This window comes from Cimex lectularius, unplaced genomic scaffold (assembly GCF_000648675.2).
Source record: "Cimex lectularius strain Harlan isolate CLEC.00 unplaced genomic scaffold, Clec_2.1 scaffold106, whole genome shotgun sequence".
Taxonomy (NCBI): Eukaryota; Metazoa; Arthropoda; class Insecta; order Hemiptera; family Cimicidae; genus Cimex; species Cimex lectularius.
The window spans coordinates 33,253-55,514 of NW_019392769.1; the positions used below are offsets into that span (position 1 = coordinate 33,253).

General features: G+C 33.1%; 2 protein-coding genes across 2 annotated transcripts; one reads left to right on the forward strand and one right to left on the reverse strand.

Moving 5' to 3' along the window:
- The first annotated feature begins 2,370 nt into the window (after window positions 1–2,370).
- Window positions 2,371–14,680, forward strand: LOC106673356 (zinc finger with UFM1-specific peptidase domain protein-like). The gene is made up of 9 exons (XM_014405446.2): window positions 2,371–3,615; window positions 3,688–3,805; window positions 5,777–5,892; window positions 6,912–7,080; window positions 7,147–7,270; window positions 7,329–7,610; window positions 10,688–10,815; window positions 10,887–11,110; window positions 11,187–14,680. Exons 1-9 carry the CDS (start codon window positions 2,935–2,937, stop codon window positions 11,229–11,231), a joined length of 1,887 nt encoding a protein of 628 aa, XP_014260932.1. The 5' UTR covers window positions 2,371–2,934; the 3' UTR covers window positions 11,232–14,680.
- Window positions 14,681–18,398: 3,718 nt separating this feature from the next.
- Window positions 18,399–22,126, reverse strand: LOC106673354 (60S ribosomal protein L27a). The gene is made up of 4 exons (XM_014405444.2): window positions 22,017–22,126; window positions 21,753–21,816; window positions 18,623–18,873; window positions 18,399–18,556 (listed from the first exon to the last, which is right to left on the reverse strand). Exons 1-4 carry the CDS (start codon window positions 22,017–22,019, stop codon window positions 18,428–18,430), a joined length of 447 nt encoding a protein of 148 aa, XP_014260930.1. The 5' UTR covers window positions 22,020–22,126; the 3' UTR covers window positions 18,399–18,427.
- Between the last annotated feature and the right edge of the window lie 136 nt (window positions 22,127–22,262).

Below are 22,262 nucleotides of genomic sequence, written 5' to 3' on the forward strand. Positions count from 1 at the left end.
GGTGTGACGTAGGTTTAGAAAACATTTTCTTTATCGTGCCAACGTTTCGATCTTTATTGAGATCATCTTCAGGGCTCAAAGTGTTTGTTTTCTGTTTAGATGTCACTCAACACGACACACAATAATGACACATCTACACAGAAAACAAACACTCTGTGCCCTCAAGATGATCTCAATAAAGATCGAAACGTTTGCACGATATAGAAAATGTTTAGGGTTGGTTAGGGCACTTTTGCAATTCACGTCGAGAGATGTGGTTTTAGAAATCCTTCAACCTGATGATGAGCTAAGGGCTCGAAATCCGGATCGTTGGAAAACAACTTACTATGAGTAGGAACTATCTTTTCTAAAAAAAAAAAGGATTGAACACCGCACTCACTCCATCATTCATCATTTCTAAGAAAATGTTTTTCTGAAACCTATGTCACACCAGACCGCATCTCACGATCTCCAAATAAACATCAACTAACGGTCACTAAACACCACACAGATAATAATAATGTGTGTTTTGAGTAGACAAGTAACTTGGATTTGTGATATTGGAAAGCAAGCTAATTATTAAGGCCGATAACGAAGGAATGGGACATCTAAAAATAAGGTTTAATAGTTTATTTGCTTTATGGCGTTAGTGTAGCTGTGGTTGCATGTATCTGTTCGGTATTTTTTGTTTTTTATTTATTACTACCAACATTAAAAAAAATATACATCACGTAATTTGAGGTTATTTACATATTTACATTATACACTGTATATCATGCCTTGAGGAGAGTCGCCAACCATCGTTGGTCTCCCAGTTATGTAATTAATGCTGGGTGTATCTGTTAATATAAACCATTTCTAGAAAGTTGTGTTTGTATTTTTTTCCCGTTATTGTCCTTAATAATTAACTTCCATTCCTATATTGAATGCCGAATCACAAATCCAATCCAGAAAATCCCCATTCACGACTTCCTTTGAGTTGGATAAAACCGCCTGCGATCACAGAAAATTTCCCAAATTTTCCGCTTACCCCACCCTGTCACAATCATATAAAAACAGCAGAATACAATTTTCTGTATTTTTGTAACAACACACACAAAACCAACATGACACCACAAGAATACACCATATTTTATGTGAGTATGAAACACTTGGTTCAAAATGTATATTTAAAACTTGAATCGTATTTTTTCCAATCAACGTATGTTTGTAATTTACCCAGGCCCTGAAGATGACCCGAATAACGGTCGAAACGTCGGTAAAAAAATGAAAAAGGTGTTTTTTAGACTACCTTATTCTTGGCCCCTCCTCATGACTTCAACAAATTATGAAACAACAGGTCACTAAGAAACACAGGTACAAAAAAAAAACAAAGAGAGGTACAATAAGAAATTCCACAATATGTATAGATTATTTGGAGGTCGTGACATGCAGTCTGGTGTGACGTAGGTTTTATAAAAACATTTTTTTTATCGCGCCAACGTTTCGATCTTTATTGAGATCATCTTCAGGGCCTGGGATTTATAAACATTGTTTAAATTTTACAAATGCATGTAGGAAGCATTGTGTAAATTCATTTTTTTTATTTTAAAAAATTTTCTAGTGTTGTATAAATTCATTTTTTTAATCTAAAAAATGGTTTAGTATTGTATAAATTCATTATTTTAATCTAAACAATTTTCTAGTATTGCAAAATTCATTTTTTTCATTTAAAATTTTTTCTAGCATTGTATAAATTCATTTTTTTAATCTAAACAATTATCTAGTATTGTGAAATTCTATTTTTTTAACCTAAAAATTTTTCTAACATTGTACAAATTCATTTTTTTTTATATAAAATTTTTTCTAGTATTGTATAAATTCATTTTTTTATCTAAACAATTTTCTAGTATTGTATAAATTCTTTTTTTTAATCTGAACAATTTTTTACCATTGTATAAATTCATTTTTTTTAATCTAAACAATTTTCTAGTATTGTGTAAATTCATTTTTTTTATCTAAACAATTTTCTAGTATTGTATAAATTCATTTTTTTCACATCCTAGATGTATTTGTAAAATTTAAACAATGTTTATAAATCCCAGGCCCTGAAGATGATCTCAATAAAGATCGAAACGTTGGCACAATAAAGAAAATGTTTTTCTAAAACGTATGCCACATCAGACCGCATCTCACGATCTCCAAATAATCATTGGCTAACGGTCACTAAACACCACACAAAATATGTATAGATTTTTCCGTTTATACTAAAATAAAGAAAAAACTTTTTTTCAACTGCTCAAAAATGTAAAGCAATTTAAGATTTAGACAGCACAATTTTTTTTTTTTTTTTTTTTTTTTTTTGGATAGGCATTCAACTTGTGTAGGCTTTTCTTTTTTGTTCCTTTTTAGTTATTTACCCAAAAACTAATTGCATCTGGGGAATAACAATTAATTTATGTTTATTCAACGATTCAGCAATATTGAAAGTAAATTGAACCTGGCGGGAGGTCGGAAGGTGGACATTGCCGTCAGGATGTAGATTGGAAGGGGTGGCTGATAAAAGTCGAGCCGGGGGTTGCGGTAAGGGTAACAGTCGTCGTCAAAAAAACTACCCCCGAGTGAATAAAGGAAGGTGGTGAGGATGAAAGTGTTTTATCTCAACTCTATTGATTTTGCAAGTATTTAAACTAACCTTTAAAAAAAGCGGCGTAAACAAATAAGTAAAGAGAGGAAATGAATTCTTGCCCAGAGGTGTACGAGTTTAAGTTTAATAGGAGAAAAATATTGTTAACCTCTTAGAGGTGGTTGGAAATAGATAAGGGGTAGGCGAGGTGATTAAAATGAGTAAGCCCCCTTTTAAATTGTTCATGCAAATTTCCATTAAATTTTCTGAAAAATCTCGTCTGAGGTAGCCTAGATTCCATCAACTGGAATTAACCATTCCAACGTCTCAAATCTAGTCAAGGTTGTGATATGGCCGCGAAGGTACCTGATTTAAATTACTGTTGTGAGATATGCGGTGTGGAAGGGTTGACAGACGAAGAGATGAGGGTCCATGTTATGATAAACCATGTCAAGAATTCCGTTGCCTGCCCGTACTGCAGTCTTCCCACTGAGACCGAAGAAGATATGTTGGTCCATGTCAACACGACCCACCTGGACTTCCTCACTCCCGAGCAAGAGATCATGACGTTCATAGACGACAGCGATGATATGTGCAGCCCCATTTCGGAAAGTTGGCTGCCGAAAGAGAGCCACAGACTGAACAATAATAACAATAACAACAACAACATTGACTCTTACTACGACGATAAGGAAGGGAAAAAGAATGGGGATTCTGTTGCCTGGAGCTCGCCCCAGAGGTCTCAGCTCGCTCTAAACCTCCGCTCAAGCACCTCGTCTTCACTGCCTAAACAGAAATATGTTATGTTCGAATGCCCACTGTGTTCTTTCCAAGTTGATAATGTCACTCACCTTGAAGAACACATAAACCGACAACATTTCGACCTCACGAGCCCATCCGTATCGGCAGATTCACCTGTTAAGCCTTATAATTTATACAACTGCCCTCTGTGTGTTAAAACGTTTGAAAACACTCCAGACCTGGAATTGCATGTTAATATCGAACACAAAGATATACTCAGCCCTGCCAAGGTAATATTCTGAACTATTTTATCCGTTTTTTTTTTTTTTAATCATAATCATTAATTGATTTTCTATTTCCAGCCCATGCAAGATTTAACAAGAGAAACAAATACAAATGAATGTCCAATTTGTTGCATGACCAACTTCAAGACAACAGATGAACTTGCTCAACACATAGATGAACATTTCAACCCTAAAGGTAGTTCATTATTTAATAATTCAGTGAGACTCCACTATAAAGAACATGCAAGAAAAATGGTTTTTGCCCTTCTTTGTGCTACCTTTTGGAATGCGACATAATGTCTTTTTTATTCATTTATTGCTTTAAAGAACCAAAGATGATCAATTTAAAGTGTAATTAATATAATAAAAGTTAAAACAGATTATTATAAAATTAAAATAATAAAACTTTCGAATAGGGGGAAAAAAGCATGGAAACTTAATTGGTTTGTTGCGATTCCTGTTAAATTTGTTACTAAACACTTTGGTAATACGACAAAAAAATTCTTAATATAAACATTCTATCTTCTTTTGGCTAAATTAATCAATTTATTTGCTTGAGCGTTTATGATTTTTTTAAAATAAATAATAAGAGTCTAAACAATGGTTTATTAAACTGAAGCAAACTTGAACTAAATGTTTCAGTATTATACTTACATCAGCTGAGCCTGTTTCTCAAAACTTTAACCACTAAAACTAAAAAATCTTTAATAAATGTAAATTTTTAAATCATGGCATTAGGATGAGTATAAAAAATACTGTATTAATAGTTAAAATTAAATTTATTTTATATTTACATCTTACTCGATGGTTTATTGCCATGTGTATTGATTCCCTGGCTGGAACACTATTTCCATTTAGAACTAAGTCTTCTACTCCAGTTTTAACGGCATGCAATCTATGAATCATTTTTCCCTCGAGGAAGTAGGAGATTGCTTGAAAAGAAGTACTCTGAGGGTGCAAGGTTGGGACAGGTGGGTGCAGTAGAAGCTCGATTCCATACATTTTCGGAATGTTATAGCTTTGTAACTTTAGAATTTTGCTGCCGTTCTGACTTAAATTTCTTCCTATTCAGTCAAGCTTTCTACAAATTGAATGACTTTCAGGAAAAAATTATGATTGAAATTTCTTCAAAATGTTCTCTTTTTTTTATATTATTTTTATTAATTAACCTTACCTTTGAATATGCTTTTTGTCTACAAACCAATTCTTTCGATGATACAATCATCAAAGGAATTTTTGAAGGAGTAACTAGTCTGTTTCCAGGCAATATTTATCTTTTAATTCAGTGTTCGGTCTAGGAAAATGAGAAAACATGGTAATCTGGATGGGGCAAGGTCTTTAATATTTACAGGATATCTTTAAAATTAAACTTTTATTTTGTGAGCATTATTCATTGAGTTGTCATGTACAATGTGTAATCTTGATCTGCATCATACATAGTTCAAATACAAACTGAATTGAAAAATTTTCTTATACATTGCTCGATAGATAATCTTGAACTGCCATTCTGAGGGCATACTTGACCAAATAGTACAGTCCCAACCACTGACCAGTGGACCTGGCAATATGGGTTTGACAGGCAAACCTAGCGAGAAATTTTGACAAAAAAAAGATTACTATTTTAGAGCAAAATTTGAAAAAATTTCTTGTGTTTGGATATAATTCTCTATATAATTAATTTATATACTTGACTACAAAAACTTTGGCCACTAAAATTGAACGCTTTTAAGTTTTTCACCTCTATTCACTCTACTTTAAAAAAAAGTTTTTTTTTTTTTTTTTACTTCTCATTGATCCTATCCCTGCCTTTTTTTAATATTTCTTCACCTTGATTTGTTTAGATATATTAATAATTTAAGAAACTTGTGTTATTGTTTCCACTGGAAAGATGTTCAAGATTTATAGTTCATAAATGTACGTGTAGACTTAGATGGTATCCAGTTCTAGAGAGAAAAAAATTTGTAACAAGAATAAATACTAAATTAATTTTTACATAATGATAACACTTTTTTTACAATATTATCTATTTTGAAAAAAAAAAATAAAGTTGGCTTGCATCTCCAAAAAATAGAATTGACTACTCCAGCTTGGATGAATTGTTTTATAAGGTTGTTTTTGGTCATGTTAATTGATTTTCGTATTGAATTTTTTCCTCCTTTTGTTTTAGGCATATCACCCCTCACTCCTGATGTCTCTTGTGATAGACTTCTCGCAAAAGAAATGGAGAAAAGGGATAAAGAAATTCAAAGATTGAGGGAGCAACATGAATTTGAACTTTTGAGGGTAATTTTTTTGTTTTTTTGTATTAATTATTATAAGTAACTTTACCATAACGTAACTTTATTATTATTATTAATTTTTAAGGGCGTTTTAACGGCAACTTTATTTTCATGTTTTTACTTTATTTAAAAGACAAACTTTTAGATTTTTGTTTTCTAATACAGTAGCACAGCCTGTTTCCAAGTTTCTTACAAATCAAGTCGGGTGGGTGGAATATTTCATTTTAAATCAGAATATATATTTTAGGATTAGGTTATTTAATACACTTTCATTATATATTTCTTCACAAATGAGCTATACCATTGTAGCAAGTTAATTTTAAAGCATTAACTGAAGATAAAATGTTCAAGAAATTGTTTCCAATTCCACAAATAAATTATTCACAACTTTTTCATATGTTAAATTTGGTTTGTTGTCAATAGTTTGGTTGTCCGTAAATTTTTCGTTTCATGTAATACTTCCTTTTACACACCTCGGAAACCTTTTCAAATTCATTCCAAATCTAATGTTATTTATTTCTAAATTTGTTAACTTTGTTATTTCAGAAAAAATGCAGTCACTTTTGGTAAGACTAGTTGTCATAATTTGATGTTAGAACGTACATCTTTAATTTTTACAATTTCAATTATGGACTATTTACACGATTGTGTATTAGTGTGTAGAATGATTCTTAAATTTTTAAATCTTAGTGCATTTTAAGAGGCAACATTTTTATCACCTGTTAAAATATTTTTACCAATTAAAAAATAGGTAAATAGCCCTTGTGCGATTTCAAATAAATATGTTCTTATAAATTACAAATATATCAAGAATTTTATTTAATAATATAATTTATATATTTATATGTTATTCTAATAATTAATTGTTAACCTACCATAAATAAATTGGAATGATGACAACTACCCCAAAGTATTAATATAAGATATTGATAAGAAAATTTTCTATACATGGACTTTTTTGTTGTTTCTTGTATTTGTTCTTGTCAGTTATATAAAAATGTTATAACTTTTTTTTCCATGCAGGCACAGTATGGCATGGATAATGAAGGTAATTTCAAAGAGCAAAGCTTAACAAATATGCAGAGAGCAGTTTATTCCGGTGAACTTTCAGTCGCGGATTATTATGAAAGGCAGATAGAACTCAGAATGGCCGAAACCACAGGTGTAGATGATGGTAGTTCATGTACCAAAGGTAGGGAAATTTAACTAAAAATAATAAAAAAAATCACCTAATTAACCTAACTTCATGTGGTTTTAGACATAGTGGATCACATAGCAGCAGTAAGTGGGAGTTCCAGCACCATAGCTAGGACTTTGCTTTGCACTACAGTCGATCATTACGCATCTACTTACGGTGATAGAGGTTGGGGTTGTGGATATCGGTATGTGAAATATAATATAAAAAAAGGAAAACAAATAGTTCAAAATTAAATGTTTAAGGAATACTCAAATGATGCTCTCGTCACTTGTTCACCATACCGGCTACAATGAACAGCTCTATAAACAGTGGATGCTAGGTAGCCGAATAGGAGGCAGCGCACTTGAATTACCGTCGAGGAGTGCGATGCCATCAATTTCAAGACTACAACAGCACATCGAATGGGCCTGGAGTCAGGGTTTTGACACTCAAGGTGCTGACCAGCTAGGTGGCAAACTTGTAAATACGAGGAAATGGATCGGTGCAACTGAAGTGGTCACAATACTTTCATCGCTTAGAATTAGGTAACAATTTTATTATTGATATGTGTTATATGTTCCTTATACATATTTACGTTTAGTTAAGGAATCATTTAAATAATGGTAAAATTTAAAGACAAGTTTGTACTAAATTCACTAGTTTCGTGATCCGCTTGACCAATCTTTCATTTAATTAAGGTCTTTAGTTGAGATAAAAACGTCTGTGTCGCAAGCAGGATTCGAACCCACGATCGGCTAGATATGCCGCTGTACTAAATCCTTTTAAAATATGTTGTGTTTTAATCTAAATATTAATTTTTAACTTTGCATATTTCAATTATACAAACTATTAAATCTAGAAAAATAACTTAAATAATTGTGATACCTTGATGAGTAAAAGAGTGCAACAAGCAATTTTGTTATAGGGGTGGAGAAGTAACCCATTAGTTACACCCCTATTAATTTTGTGGGGACCCAAGGAAATTGTGAGGCTATCAATGATTTAGGTGATTTAGAGAATTGTCAGGGAAGGGTTCAGGATAAAAGTTGTTGGAATATGGCTGGGATGAGGATCTAGGGTTTTTTGGAGACGTCTGTATCAACTTCTTTCATTTTCGAGAACAAATGGGATTTGCAGATAGTAAGGAAAGGAGCTTGATCAATTTTTCGAAAGATTTTGGCCTGGATTGATTAGATTCTTTGGAGATTGGAAAGCTTGTTACAGTTCAATTCCATACATCCTTTGTTTTATAGTGAGAGTTGCGATCTGTTGTCAAGTAGTATTTTAAGTAGTTCAGTAGAACATCATCTGTTCAGTTTTATTCTTTTGAGTCGAGGCAACTTTTGCATTTAAGTTCTCAACTGGAAGTCAGTATGGGAGCAGCTTGCTCTTGTGCAAGAAGATAAGCGAGAAAAAAAGAGAAACCCAGTCAAAGAAAAATGAGGGTTTATTCATTGTTGTAATATCAGAAAACATGCACTTTCTCACAACTACTGCTATTTTACTTCCCTCCAAGCTTTTCCTTTTAATTTTGTCACTATACTTCATACATATCGGGATTAATACAATTTTTAGGGATGGTTAGGGGGGGGGGAAACAATTTTTTTTCCATCAGTTGGTTACCAGAGGGACTTGCAACACCACATATTGATGTATAATAGTTGTGTTCAAAATAACAAATTAATTTTTATATTGCAGTAATTTAATCAGTACAATAATAATACTGTTAATTTATAATATAATTACAACTAAGTACCCTTATTTTAATATAATCACACTCAAATCAATTAACACCCTCAAAATCAAGGAGTCTTATTTAAAAGATATCTCTCATCCAGTTTTCAGCCCAGACCTTGCCCCATTTAGATTACCATGTTTTCACATTTTCCCAGACCCAACACTGAAGATGGCAAACTGCCAAAAGTGTCTAACAGATCAACCCAATCAGGATAGGCAGACCAAGATGATCAGTAAGGACCAAGCTAAATATTTCCTAGAAACAGACTGGTTGCTCCTTCAAAATTCCTATTGATGATCGTATCATCAAAAGAATTGGTGGTATCTGTGACAGTATATAGAGGCATATTTGAAGGCAGTGTAAGCAGCGAGACAGCGCACCTGTTCAAACGATCTCTCTGTATATTTGTTTTTCTCTAAGCGATAAGAGAGTAGTTGGTGTAGGCGCCTCGCTGTTTATTTTTGGTAAGGTTTGAGAATTTAATAAAACAGAGTATATTCCCAAATATTTATTTAAACACAATTCTGCTTTTTAAATGCACACAACTACAACAAAATCTTAATTAATCTAATAAGTCAGCCACTCTAAATCTGGGATGAGTATTAACAAAGGGACTTACCCAAAACAACGCTCGCCTCGATCAGCATCCGCAGCATTATCAGCACCTTTTTGATTTCTCGACCGTCGACTTTATCCAATAAGTCGCAATGGCTGGTCCTCACTGGCTCTGGCTGGCTGAGTCCCCTTGGTGAGTCCTGATTTTCTTCCTGATCAACTCTGGGAGTCGACTGTTCACTGGTTTGAGCCATTGGTCTACATTCACTTTTGATTTCCAAATTATCTCTTTTTAGACCAGCTTCTCTATTGGGGTAGGGGTGGAAAGGAAAATAAAAAGTCAGGGGAGTTCCCAAGCCGTGGGTAGACAGGCGAAGACGGGTGCTGCACACCTGGTTGACACAACCTCGATTTACGATGTCCTTCGTTGCTACATATTTTTGGCCTTGTGACAACCCTTCAGCACTAAATAATTTATTACTTAATGTTAATTATTAATTTGGTCGGTTGTCCAACTATTGCATGTTTGTTTTCCAGATTTGTGGGAAACATCCTGTCTTTCCCATCTGGGCCTGCGACACCCTTCATTTTTCTTGTGACCAGCTGGGTAATTATTGCAGGGCTAGGTTCCCCTGGTTTTGTGAGAAACTTCACGTCGCTCCTGCCTGTGCTGTGACACCCTTTAACCAACTGCTTAATTATTGCAGAATTATGTTTCCCAGATTGGTAGCGGATGTCAAGAGTGCCCCTTCTGATTTATAGCCGTATTTGTATGGTCGTTTAAACTTATTTTTGTTCTTATTTTAACAACTTATTCTAAGACAGGGTCCGACTTACAGTCAATTTAAAAAATGATTGTCAATTTTTTTTTAACTTATGAAGAAACTGTCAACCATAAGTTTCTTCAGAAAGGAATTCTGACGATTTTCAGCATTTTTTTGACAATTTTTGAGAACATTTCAGCATTTGGGTGATAGGAAGGAATTTTAAGTCGGAATGGCAGCACACTTCTGAACTTACAAAGCAAAAAATTTCTGTAAATGTAAAGGAATTCACCTTCTTCTACCACAACCACCTGTCCTGACCTTGAACCGTGATTTTCCAAGGTAAAAGGTTCGTGAATATCTCAAAGCTGAATGCAGGGAGTTAAAGTTTAAAATTATGAAACATACTTCTAAAAAGTAGCCTTTTTGCAATTTATGTATTTTAGGAAAAATACACTTTCGACTCAGCCTGTAATATCGATTAATCAATATTTAAAAGTTGTCCAGCCAAAATGGAAAATGAAATTAAGAATTTAATTTAATCCTTTCAAATTACTCATTTTAGGTGTCAGTTGGTTGATTTCCATCGTCCAACACACGTAAGTGGAAGCCACCCGGACCTTTTCAGATGGGTTATTGATTACTTCTCAGCATTTGATGATTTCAAGCCTCCTCTTTATTTGCAACATCAAGGTAAAAGTGATTAATTAAATCTCTAATTAGAAGTTGTTTTAATTATTTTTTTGTACTTTTAAACCAAATAGGGCACAGTCGAACAATCATAGGTGTGGAACAGTTGAGGGATGGCACTGAAAATCTTTTAATCCTCGATCCAAGTCATTCGCCAATGCAGATGGGTGGTATAAGAAGCACAGTCACTGCCCCGAACGTGATGCGGTTAATAAGGAAATCTCTATCAGCCATGAAAGCGAAACACTATCAGATCGTAGCCGTAGCCGGAATAATGGACAGTGAATCCGAGTATCAGGTATTTTGTAATATATTACACACACGCAAAAAAGAAACCACGGTTAACGTCAATTAATAAAAATTGTGTGTTCCAGTCGAGTAAAATTTTGAGGTCGGTGAGGGTCCCACCAGATCGATGATGAGAAAATGAAAGATCGAGTCATTAGACACATAGTTATGTGCACTAAGAGGCATTCAATCATTTCACTGTAGGTGTTTTCCGCTTATTATTAGGATAAGTCCAGATAGAGGAAAATGCCGTAGAAGGGTATACAAAGAGAGACATTCTTCTGTATAGCATGAACTAAGGAATGATTAATCAAACTTTTATCTCACCAGCAATTAATAAAAATGTCTGCCAGTAATTAACTGCGTATAGATTTGTCAAGAGTATTGTGAAGGTACGGTTGATTAATTGTGTCCATATGATTTTTTTTCTCTAACTGGACCCGTTTACAAAAACACTGAACATTTTTTGATTTGGAGTCACTTAGATGAGGAACAAACACTGGAGAGAAAATCGCAGCAAATGTGAGAGGTTGTTCAGCTTAGCATACAAATTAGTTTTTAGCTTAAACTAGCAGAATTAATATAGTTGTTACAAACTGTATTTGTTCATTGCTCGTTTACATACCTCTACATTTTTTGCAACGTCTCTTTCTCTTTCACTTTCTATTTATATATAAATATACTTTTCTATGCTGTGAGAAAAAAAAAGTCAAACCTTTCATTACTCTTAAATAGAATGATGAGAATAATAATATAATAAGTGAAAAAATAAGCTTTATGTAGTTTTTAAGTATGTATTTGTATTAGTTTTAAGGAAAGTATAAAAAAGTAATATTTTTTACACAGTTGCATGTTAACAAGGTTGACAATCGTGATATTTCTTTTCTGAAGGTACAAGAGGACGAATTAATTTCAAATTTGGTCCTGATTTCTTACTGATACTGATTGTGGCCTATGTAAGATGTGAACTGAAGTGAAAATCACACAAAAAAAACTATTTATTGATTTATTTAAAAAAGCAATATCGAAATTTTGATTGCACCAAAAGATCTACCTGCGTATAACTAGGGCATTATACAAATCGGCTGTTTTGACGTTAACACCTAGCAGTGCTCACATTTTTATTATCGTCACACAAAATGCAAATTTCTGTCAATAAATATAAGGTAAGTGGCAATTTTATTATTTTGAGCTTTTTAAGCTAAAACAATGCCATTTAAACACAGATCAATTATCAATGTTCTTAATATAACAAAATTAAATAAAAATACCTGTTTTCCATACATTTAATAAAACATTTCTGCTACGCAAGAAACACTTCTTTTCTCATTTGTTTTTTAATTATGCTTAATTAAATGTTGTTTCTGGCAACAAAATTCAGAAAGCGATAACTGCCTTTAAATATAGCTAACAAAATTAACGATTGTGTCTATGTTATTTTTGTACATTCTTAATTTTATTCCGTTATTAACATAAAGTGCCAGCAGTCCCAAGTGAACCCTCACCTTCACTCCATGGTCACAGGTTGTATGGTTGAGATCACGTTCTGGCCACAATAGCGCTTTTCCAATGCATTCAACGCACATTTCAGATCACCTGGCCCAGAACAAAACCCCGAACGCATTAGAACATGAGATTTCTTCGAGGGCCGCCTTAAAAATTTATTTATTAGCACTTTTTCTTTTGTAATAATTTTCTCCCTTATATATATTTTTTGCCACTAAATAAATTAAAAATTTAAAAAAATTAAAATAAATTGTTCAATTATTTATTGTTTTGTACGTATAAAATGAATACCCGAGAGAACTGAAACATTTTTAGAATATATTCCTACGGCCTTTTTGTCAGGTGGTCCGCTGAGGTGGGACTGCTTGACGCCAGAAGAAGGAACCATATCCAAGGGATATGGACTGCTAACTTTTTTTTAAAAATTGATATATTTGTAATTTACAAGAAAAGAAAAGATCAATGCTTTTGTTCAATTATAGATGCTAAAAAAAAAAAAATTATTTTGGCCTGAAGGTGAAGGTATGCAGGAGGTTGGCGCTTTACCCTAATAATGGTATACTTTTTGATTTTCAAAATGTCAGCACCTTTGTCACACATTTATCAAGTTTTTTTTTTAAATTATCGATCAAAGCCAAATCAATCTCAACTCATTCAGGGAAAAAATTGTGAATTAGTTCTAAACATATCTGATCATCTTTCCCTTAACAGGATTAACAATGTTTTCTGCCGGTGGTGGTATTTTCACTCTGAAAAGATTTCACCAGGATTTTTATAGTGTACAAAGTTGAAATGTTTAAAAAATATTAGTCCAACTTAGATAAATAGTACTTATTCTCTAAATACCCACACAAAAGTAAACATTAATCATGATGCCCTTTCAATATTTTTTATAAGTTAATAACACAAACATTTCTTGTATTTACAGCTTAACAGTTTTACAATTTATTTATCTGTAAATACAAAGTATTAATTATCAAGATTTAAAATAAATCTAGAGAGCAAAAGCAGCTGCACCATTTTTTGGACACATTTAGCATTTGTTAACCTAGCATATTAAGAATAGTGAACTTACAAAAGACAATTTTACAGTGTATCTATGTTATATTAAATAACCCATAAAAAGTTAATTTATATTGAATAAATTGTTTCTTTTACAGCATACTGTGATTTATTGATCTGTTATATGACAATTTTTATGTCATCTCAAATCCTTTATAAGATCAAGAATTTTTTTCATATGTAACATGAAAGCTTTAGAAAAAGAAACTCCTGGTGAATTTTTATTAACATAAATATTTTAAGAAAAATTATTAGTCCTGTAAAGAAATTTAGTGAATAACTCATACAAAATCCAATGTATATGTAATATTTTTGCTAATATTACATATTAATATATATAAATATGCTGATTTTTCTGTATTATACAAATGAATTAAATGGTGTTTTTATTTTGTGAAAATGGAAATCCGAATAAATTATAAGTCAAAAACTTCGAAAATCAAAAGTTTATTGTTGTTTTTTGTCTGAGAAAAGAAATCAGTAATTCATTCAAGAAAAAAGATGACTTCGTAATACGATAATTATAAGTAGAATAATATTTAGTTTAGATATAGTTTAGAACATAACTTATATTTTTTACAATTATGTTACATTTGATATTAATAAACACAAATTAAAAGAATTTAGTCCAAATGTTGCAAAATTCCAAATTTTAACTGCCACTTTATTGTTAGAAAAATGAATTATCTTCAATACTTCTAAAGTATTTTTGAAAGAGATATTTGCTATGTTAATTCTTCCAAAATTGTTGTGTAATTAAATATAAAAGAAAATTACAATTTCATTCTTTTAAACTCTTATTTGAACAATGCACATGTTTCTATTTTATTACTAAATTGTACATAACAAAATACTTGGTTTTTTTTTCCAATGCCAAATTTGCCATAGCCTTTGTGCTAAATAATATCCACCTGTGATAAATTTACTTTGTTATTCTTATCATTTCAATTTACCAAATGTACATCGTTTTTGTTAATTCAATTCACAAATATATAATTTTGCTTGAAGTTTATTCAGCTCCTAATTTCTGACAAAAAATAAACCCAATCCTGTTTCTAGAACCATGGTTTCTCAACATGGGTGAATTAATTTTTTAGGGTCAATTTTTCTACATTTAGACCAAATTGATCTCTTTTAAGCTTCCTCCAATCAAATAGAAGTTACCTTTTGGTAGCAAAACAAAATAGAGATCCCTATAATGCATAAACATTAGAATTAATTTCACTAAAGTTGATGTCCGAGTGGATCGAGGTCACGATAGCTCAGGTGGTAGAGCAGCGGCGTATCTAGCCGAAGGTCGTGGGTTCGAATCCCTCGTGCCATTAACTTTTTTTCATCTCAATTAAAAACCTTAATTAATTGTATTAGAATTAATAATAAAAGTGGAAATCTGAAAAAAAAATTACAAGAAGTGGTTAAAAGTTTGTTTAAAGTATATGTCAGTATATAATAATATAAATACAGCTATACCAACCACTTTTTTACTTTCTTACTGACAAGCTTTCAATCCATATTAAGGTCATCATCTGTGCAAAACATATTTACAAATATTGTACATCTACAAACTAACATAATTAAGTTTTTAATAGATGGTAATAAGAAATTTTGAACTAATTTTAAATCAATCATCAAGACCCCTCCAAGTTCAGTTAAATCAGTAAAATAAAAAAAATATTTTTGACTATTTGGATTTACAAAACACTGTGTGCACAGTGATAGAAAGCAAAAAAAATCCTTGGTCTATTACTCAGTTGTACAAACAAAAACCTTGAAATGCCTTAAGCTTGTAAAAATTTGAAAATAAATCATACCTATCTATACATGTTTAGTGGTCATAATTGACCTATTTAATTATTTTAATTAATTGTACTTTTATCTAGTCTTGGTCACCACTTGTAACACTAACTTTTGCATTTCAAACAAGATCTTTAGATGAAAAGAATAATTAATTGGAATAATCTTTATTGTTTCTCCTAGGTGGTACAAACATGTATAAAGGGGGTTTACAAAACATTTAGTCTAGCGTCTTAGCTCTGCTTAAATCTATGGCCTTGCTCTATTCAAATTTGTAAAAATATTACCCTGAATGGGCAAAGACAGACAGAGAGTAATTGAAAAATATTTACACGGGCTGCTTCAGACATTCAAAAACCTGTGAGAAATGGCAATTGCTTGCAAAAAGGGGAATACAATGGATATATGGGTCTGCTTGGATTTGAAAAACTCTAGGTGCACAAAGAAAATACTTCCTTGAGGGTTTTGTACAAAAACACAAGAGAAATAGTTTGTTTGTGAACATCTTGACCCTCCTCCTGGATGGATACAAAAAAGTCAAAAGGATCCAAGGTTACAAAAATACTTGGTATAGCTCGTATCAAATTGACAAAAATCTCACCCAAAATGGGCAGACATGACAGAAAAAGAGGAAATGGAAAATGTTTGCCTTGGGGCTGGTTCGTATTTTTAAAAAATTGAGAAGTGGCAAGAGCTCCTAAAAAGTGGAAGATGTGTAATATGGGGCTATTTGTTTTTGCAAAACAATGGGTGCACAGTGACAAGTAAAAAATATTTGCCCCGGGTCTGTTCAAAAACATACGGGTGGTTTGAATATAAATCATCTTGGCCCTTCTGGGCGGGTTTAAATAAATAAAAAGGTGCAAAAGAAAAAAAAAATGGTCTGAGATTCAATTGACAAAAATCTCACTGGATTTCGAAGGCAACAGAAAAAGAGGACATCATGCCGGCTTTGAAAAATACTTCCACAGAATGATCTAATTTTTCAAAACCCTGTGGTTGGCAAGAGCTCAAGAAATGGTTTGTAAACATTTGAAAACAAATCACGTTGTGTGGGCACAAATAAATAAAAAATGGCGAAGATTAATAAAACATTTTGTCATGCTCCACTCGAACCTGTTTTGAGGGTTTGTAAAAATTTGGAAATAAATTATGGGTGCATACAAATAAAGAAAATGGTGAAGGTTTTATAAAACTTTAAATTCACTAATTTCATAGTCTGCTTGACCAATTAAATCATTACAATTAATTAAGGTTTTTAGTTGAGATGGAAAAAAGTTAATGGCACGAGCAGGATTCGAACCCACGATCTTCGGCTAGATACGCCGCTGCTCTACCACTTGAAAAATGGCCAAAAGGAGCGACTCTTAAGGTGGGGTTGAGATAGGAAGTTGATGTCCGAGTGGATCGAGGTCACGATAGCTCAAGTGGTAGAGCAGCGGCGTATCTAGCCGAAGATCTTGGGTTCGAATCCCGCTCGTGCCATTANTTTATTGCGAACCGTATCCAATCGTTTCAGAGAGGTGTTAGAAGCCTGTGCGTACAAAATTGATCCAAAATCCAAAATAGGTCTAACAGTCGATCTATAAAACAACATACCTATATGTGGGTCCACTCCCCACTTTTTATTACTTATAGACCGCAAAATATTGTACAGCTTCTCACATTTCATTAACATATAAGAGATATGTGTATTCCACATTAATTTCCTATCAAGATGTAAACCCAAAAACTTTACCTGAGAAACTACAGGAAAGTTATACCCTCCTAGATTTTCACTACCACGGAGATCAATGTTCCTTTTCCTAGTAAAAGGGCATAAGAGAGATTTACCTTCCGAGATTGTGAGTCCGTTTTCATTCATCCACCCTGAAAGCCCAAAAATTGCTCGACTTAAAAGTGTTTTGCATTTTGTTGGATCTTTAGCCGACACGTACAGGCATATGTCGTCCGCATACTGGGTAATTTTCACCCCCTCTGGTAAAACCGTAACGAGATCCGCAACATAGATCGCGTAGAGTAGTGGACTCAGGATGCCTCCTTGCGGAAGACCCTTACGCGAGATTCTAGGACCGGAAACTTTACCATTAATATCAAAATAGATTTCCCTCTCAGTGATCAGAGCCATGATGTTTTTGACTAATAGATTTGGCAAGCCAATTTTTTAGCCGAAGATTGTGGGTTCGAATCCCGCTCGTGCCATTAACTTTTTTTTATCTTAACTAAAAACCTTAATTGTAATAAGTTTTATAAAACATTTCGTCATGCTCCACTCGAACCTGTTTGGAGGGTTTGTAAAAATTTGAAAATAAATCATGTTGGGCACGTACAAATTAATAAAATGGTGAAGGTTTAATAAAACATCTCATCAAGCTTCACTTGAAGCTGTTTTGAGGGTTTGAATAAAAATTTTACTTAGCAGTACTTTACGTAAAAAAATATTTGCAAGAAACTTGCAGTCTGATATACAAGTTTGTAAATGTAAAATTCAATTCTCTGACCATCCTAGGTACACAAATAAAAGGCAAAGGGTAGAAAAACATGTCTAGTTGTTAATTTTAACTTCTGAACAACTTTCGTGAACAGTTAAAAAGAAGCATGCACAATGGAAAATGCGTTGTATGGGCAAGTCAGATTTCAAAAACTTGTTTAGCGGCGAAAGTACATAAAAATAGATATATGTATAATCTTGAAGCTCGTGGATGAACACAAACTGGTAACAAAATGAGAATATTTGTCCAAACTTGCAGAAAAAATTGGAAATATTTTTATTTTAAATGAAATTCTTTTATTGTATTCAAAACTGTTTTACACCTTTACAAAGCAGCAAGAGTATTTAATGTTAATCCAGCAGATATTTTGTGTGAGAATGTTTCTTAGAAGTTGTATCATTCAAAACAAAGAATGATTGTAAGGTACACATAAGGTCAACAAAATAAAAATCTTAATAAAAACTTTTATTTATCTAAGCAGATAAAACACAAGCTCCACCGACTGCTTTAATTTTCTCCTCAGCGCCCTTAGAAAAAAATTTAGCCTTAACTATTACAGGTTGTTTAGGAAGGTATCCTTTGCCAAGAACTTTGTAGTAACCCTAAAAATAAAACATCTTATTGTAATAAATTCAAATTTTGGAATATGAAGATAAAAGGATTATTACAGCATGGACACAGTCAATGACGGGAGCTTTCTTTTGTGGATGGTTCTTGAACTTTTCCTTGGTTTCTGGTGGGACAAGAGTCCAAAGCTTGTCAAGGTTGATAACAGGGCAGAACTTTTGGTTCCTTCTCAAATGGTAATTCCTCATACCCAGTTTACCAAAATACCCAGGATGGTACTTGTCGAAGTTGATCCTGTGGTGGTGCATGCCACCAGCGTTTCCTCGGCCTCCAGGATGCTTCCTATGTTTACCTGAAATAAGTTGAAATATTTGACCAAAATTTTAGAAAATACAAATCAATGTCTTATGGGATAACACATTTTCTAAATATTTCACTAAATACTTTTCCTTAATAAAGCAGTCTTCTACTAAACTAATATTGTTTATAAAAAAATATGCCTGATTTTGATTTTCTGATGCTCTGAATTTTTACATGGATTTATTTAATTTTTAAAGCAAGACTCTTGGCTAGTAGATCCCAAGTTGTGGGTTTGATTCATCCCTGGATTTTCTCACCCACAACGGGAGCGATGGCCATAGCATTAAAAAAAATTGTTTCATCACTTTTAAAATGGAACCTGGTAGTGAGTAAAAAAGTGTGGTGCAGACTGCAGTGCCCAGAGAGTTTCATCCATTGCAGGGGGAAGGGAAAAAAAATCCTGTTATACAAAAAAGTCAAGCCACTTACATATTATTACCAATTAAAATTCCAAGCCAGGATTCAAACCCAGAACTGTTAGTGTGGCAAATGCAAATTGGACGCCGTACCACTGCAGTCTCTAAATTTTTAATTGAGTTCTGAAGTTGAACGCATACACATTAACTAAGCAATAATTTTTTAATCCCCTAAGTTCGGGTTTTATTTATAAACTGATTGAAAAAATACTCTTGCAAATAACAGTTGGTAACATTTTAATAAAAATACATTTTTGTAAGCAAAGTAAGTTCATACATAAATTTTTAAATTTAAAATTTGACCAATCATTCTACCTATTATCGCTGATGTGTCCAACAAGCCAGGTTTTAGCATTTTGCTAGCTTCGGGAGTTAATTCTAATAGGTTTAGAAATTACTCAATGCTACAATCATCATATATATTTGACCAAACACTGATGATCACAAATAACTTTTACTTTGCCTGACAAAAACCAGTAAGATAGTCATACCAGGATGATCTAATACAATCCAAGCTATGTATGAAAGGTGAGCAGTTGGCCTGGGAAGAAGACTTTTTTTCTTTTTTTTTTACAAAGGTATTTCCCAATGATTATTCGGAGATCGTGAGATGCGGTCTGGTATGACGTAAGTTTTAGAAAAATATTTTCTTTATCATGCTGTTTTCGATCTTTATTGAGATCATCTTCAGAGCCTGGGATTTATAAACATTGTTTAAATTTTACAAATACATGTAGGATGTGAAAACATTTTCACAGGGCCTAAAGATGATCTCAATAAAGATCGAACTGTTGGCACGATAAAGAAAATGTTTTTCTAAAATCTACGTCACACCAGACCGCACCTCATGATCTCCGAATAATCATTAACTAACGGTCACTAAACATCACACATATTTCCCAATGTTTTGACTCGCTTCAGGAGATACTTTTTCAAGGGGATTTGCAACAGGTCATGTCAACCAAGGGTGTTGGTATTTAAAAATAAATAATAAACATTACAAATAATTATTCAGAAATCGTGAGATGCGGTCTGGTGTGATGTAGGTTTCAGAAAAACATTTTCTTTATCGTGCCAACGTTTCGATCTTTATGAGATCATCTTCAGGGCCTGGGATTTACAAAGATTGTTTACATTTAACAAATACATTTAGGATTTGGAAAAAAGTGAATTTATACAATGCAAAATATATATATATATATTTTTTTAATATTCAATCAAAGTATTTCTACTCAATCGAAGTGTGTAATTGTGCCATTCTTGCGTGCCATGTTGAGAATGTCAGTGAGATTTTGCTGTTTTATGTTTATATACATTGGATTTTGAAGGGGTGGGGAAGGAAGTCAGTATAGAAAAGACATTTTTGTATAAGGCGTCGGCTTCTTTGAGGTGCATCTCACAATTTCTGAATAATTATCGATTAACCGTCACTAATCACCAAACATTACAAATGTTGAGTTCAAATTCAGGGTTAGAGATTCGAACCCATACCCTTACGGCGATGTTACTTTAACCAGTGTGCCTCTGGCACCCCTCTTTTACTGTTTTTACCCTTTTTTCTTTTTTTATGAAAAAAGGAATCAACATCTTACCTACAAGCAATTAATGCTAGTTAGTTCTTTTAGAAAAAAAATTAAACTGGGAAGGTCAATAGATGTCTTTTTTCTTCCTTGGCAAACAAAAACAAACAACTTTTCTTGAACCAAAACTGGGTTCACCTACACCAGTGGGTTTCTCTATATATATATTACGCAGGGCGGGCGACCAGGACCCGAGGGGTTAAAAGCCTGGGTAGGCCCGTACCCCATCACTAAAAGGTCCGGGACCTGGTTGGCTCACGAGTCCTGCATAAACCTTTTGGACCTATTCACAAACCCCAAGATTGTGGACCATTTTATCCTGGGGAGTGTTTTGGTTATGTCCTCTCCTTCGAAAGTATCAAATCTTTTCCTAGCATACCTATCGCATTCTGCAAGGTAGTGTCGAGCCGTTTCTTCTTTTGTTTCGCAGAAGCGGCAGAAGGGGTCTGGTAGAGTACCCATTATGAAGAGGTATCTTCTCAAGGGGCAATGGCCCGTAGTGAGTTTCTCTAAGTTGACTAACATCAAAAACCCTTGAATATTGGCGTACCCAGTACCAGTACATGTGTTCACTTGCAGACCAACACCCACCATCGAAAAAATACTTAGTACAATAATTGAAAACTTTAATTATGTATCGCAATAAGGAAAAACATACATGCAACCCAACTCAAGAACTCCTCCCAAAGTGTCGATATAACTCACATGCATATGTACCTCCCCCTTAAACCTAAAGTTATTATAATCTTGATTACAATTAATAAATGATGGTTCACTTTTTTTAAGTAACTCTTTAAATTGGCCTTTTCCGAGCTTTGTACTTAAGGCTAACATGTCAACTTAACCAATAAAATACAATTTAGCAAATATCTCACCAACACGTCCGTGCCCGTGGCTCACGTGCCCTCTCAGCTTCCTAGTCTTCTTTTTATGAGTCGACTGAAAAAAATCGAAAATGTTAGAAGGAAAATTGGAATAATTTTAAAGAGCCCAAGTAGAAGCCACATGGCATGTTCGTAAACAAGACTTTTTCCCAAAAATATCTCGTCGTATTCAATATATATTTAAAAGTAAACCAACAAATTGAATTTAAAGCAAGAGTAATAAATTAAAACATTTAAGATTTCATAAATACTCACCATTTTTCAATAATATAATATGTACGGGAAACGTGGATCTGAACCACGTTAAAAAAAAGTAATGAAGGATTTTTTATTTAGCAAGAGGCTCACCAGGGTTCCAGAGTTGACTCAATCGCAAAGTCAAGTAGTTTTTATTGGCAAGAATAGTATATTTTTGAAGAAAAAATAGACATTTATTGTTTTAAAGTTTATTTCATTTTAATATAAACAATATTAAATTTTAAACGCTCACTCTGATACAAT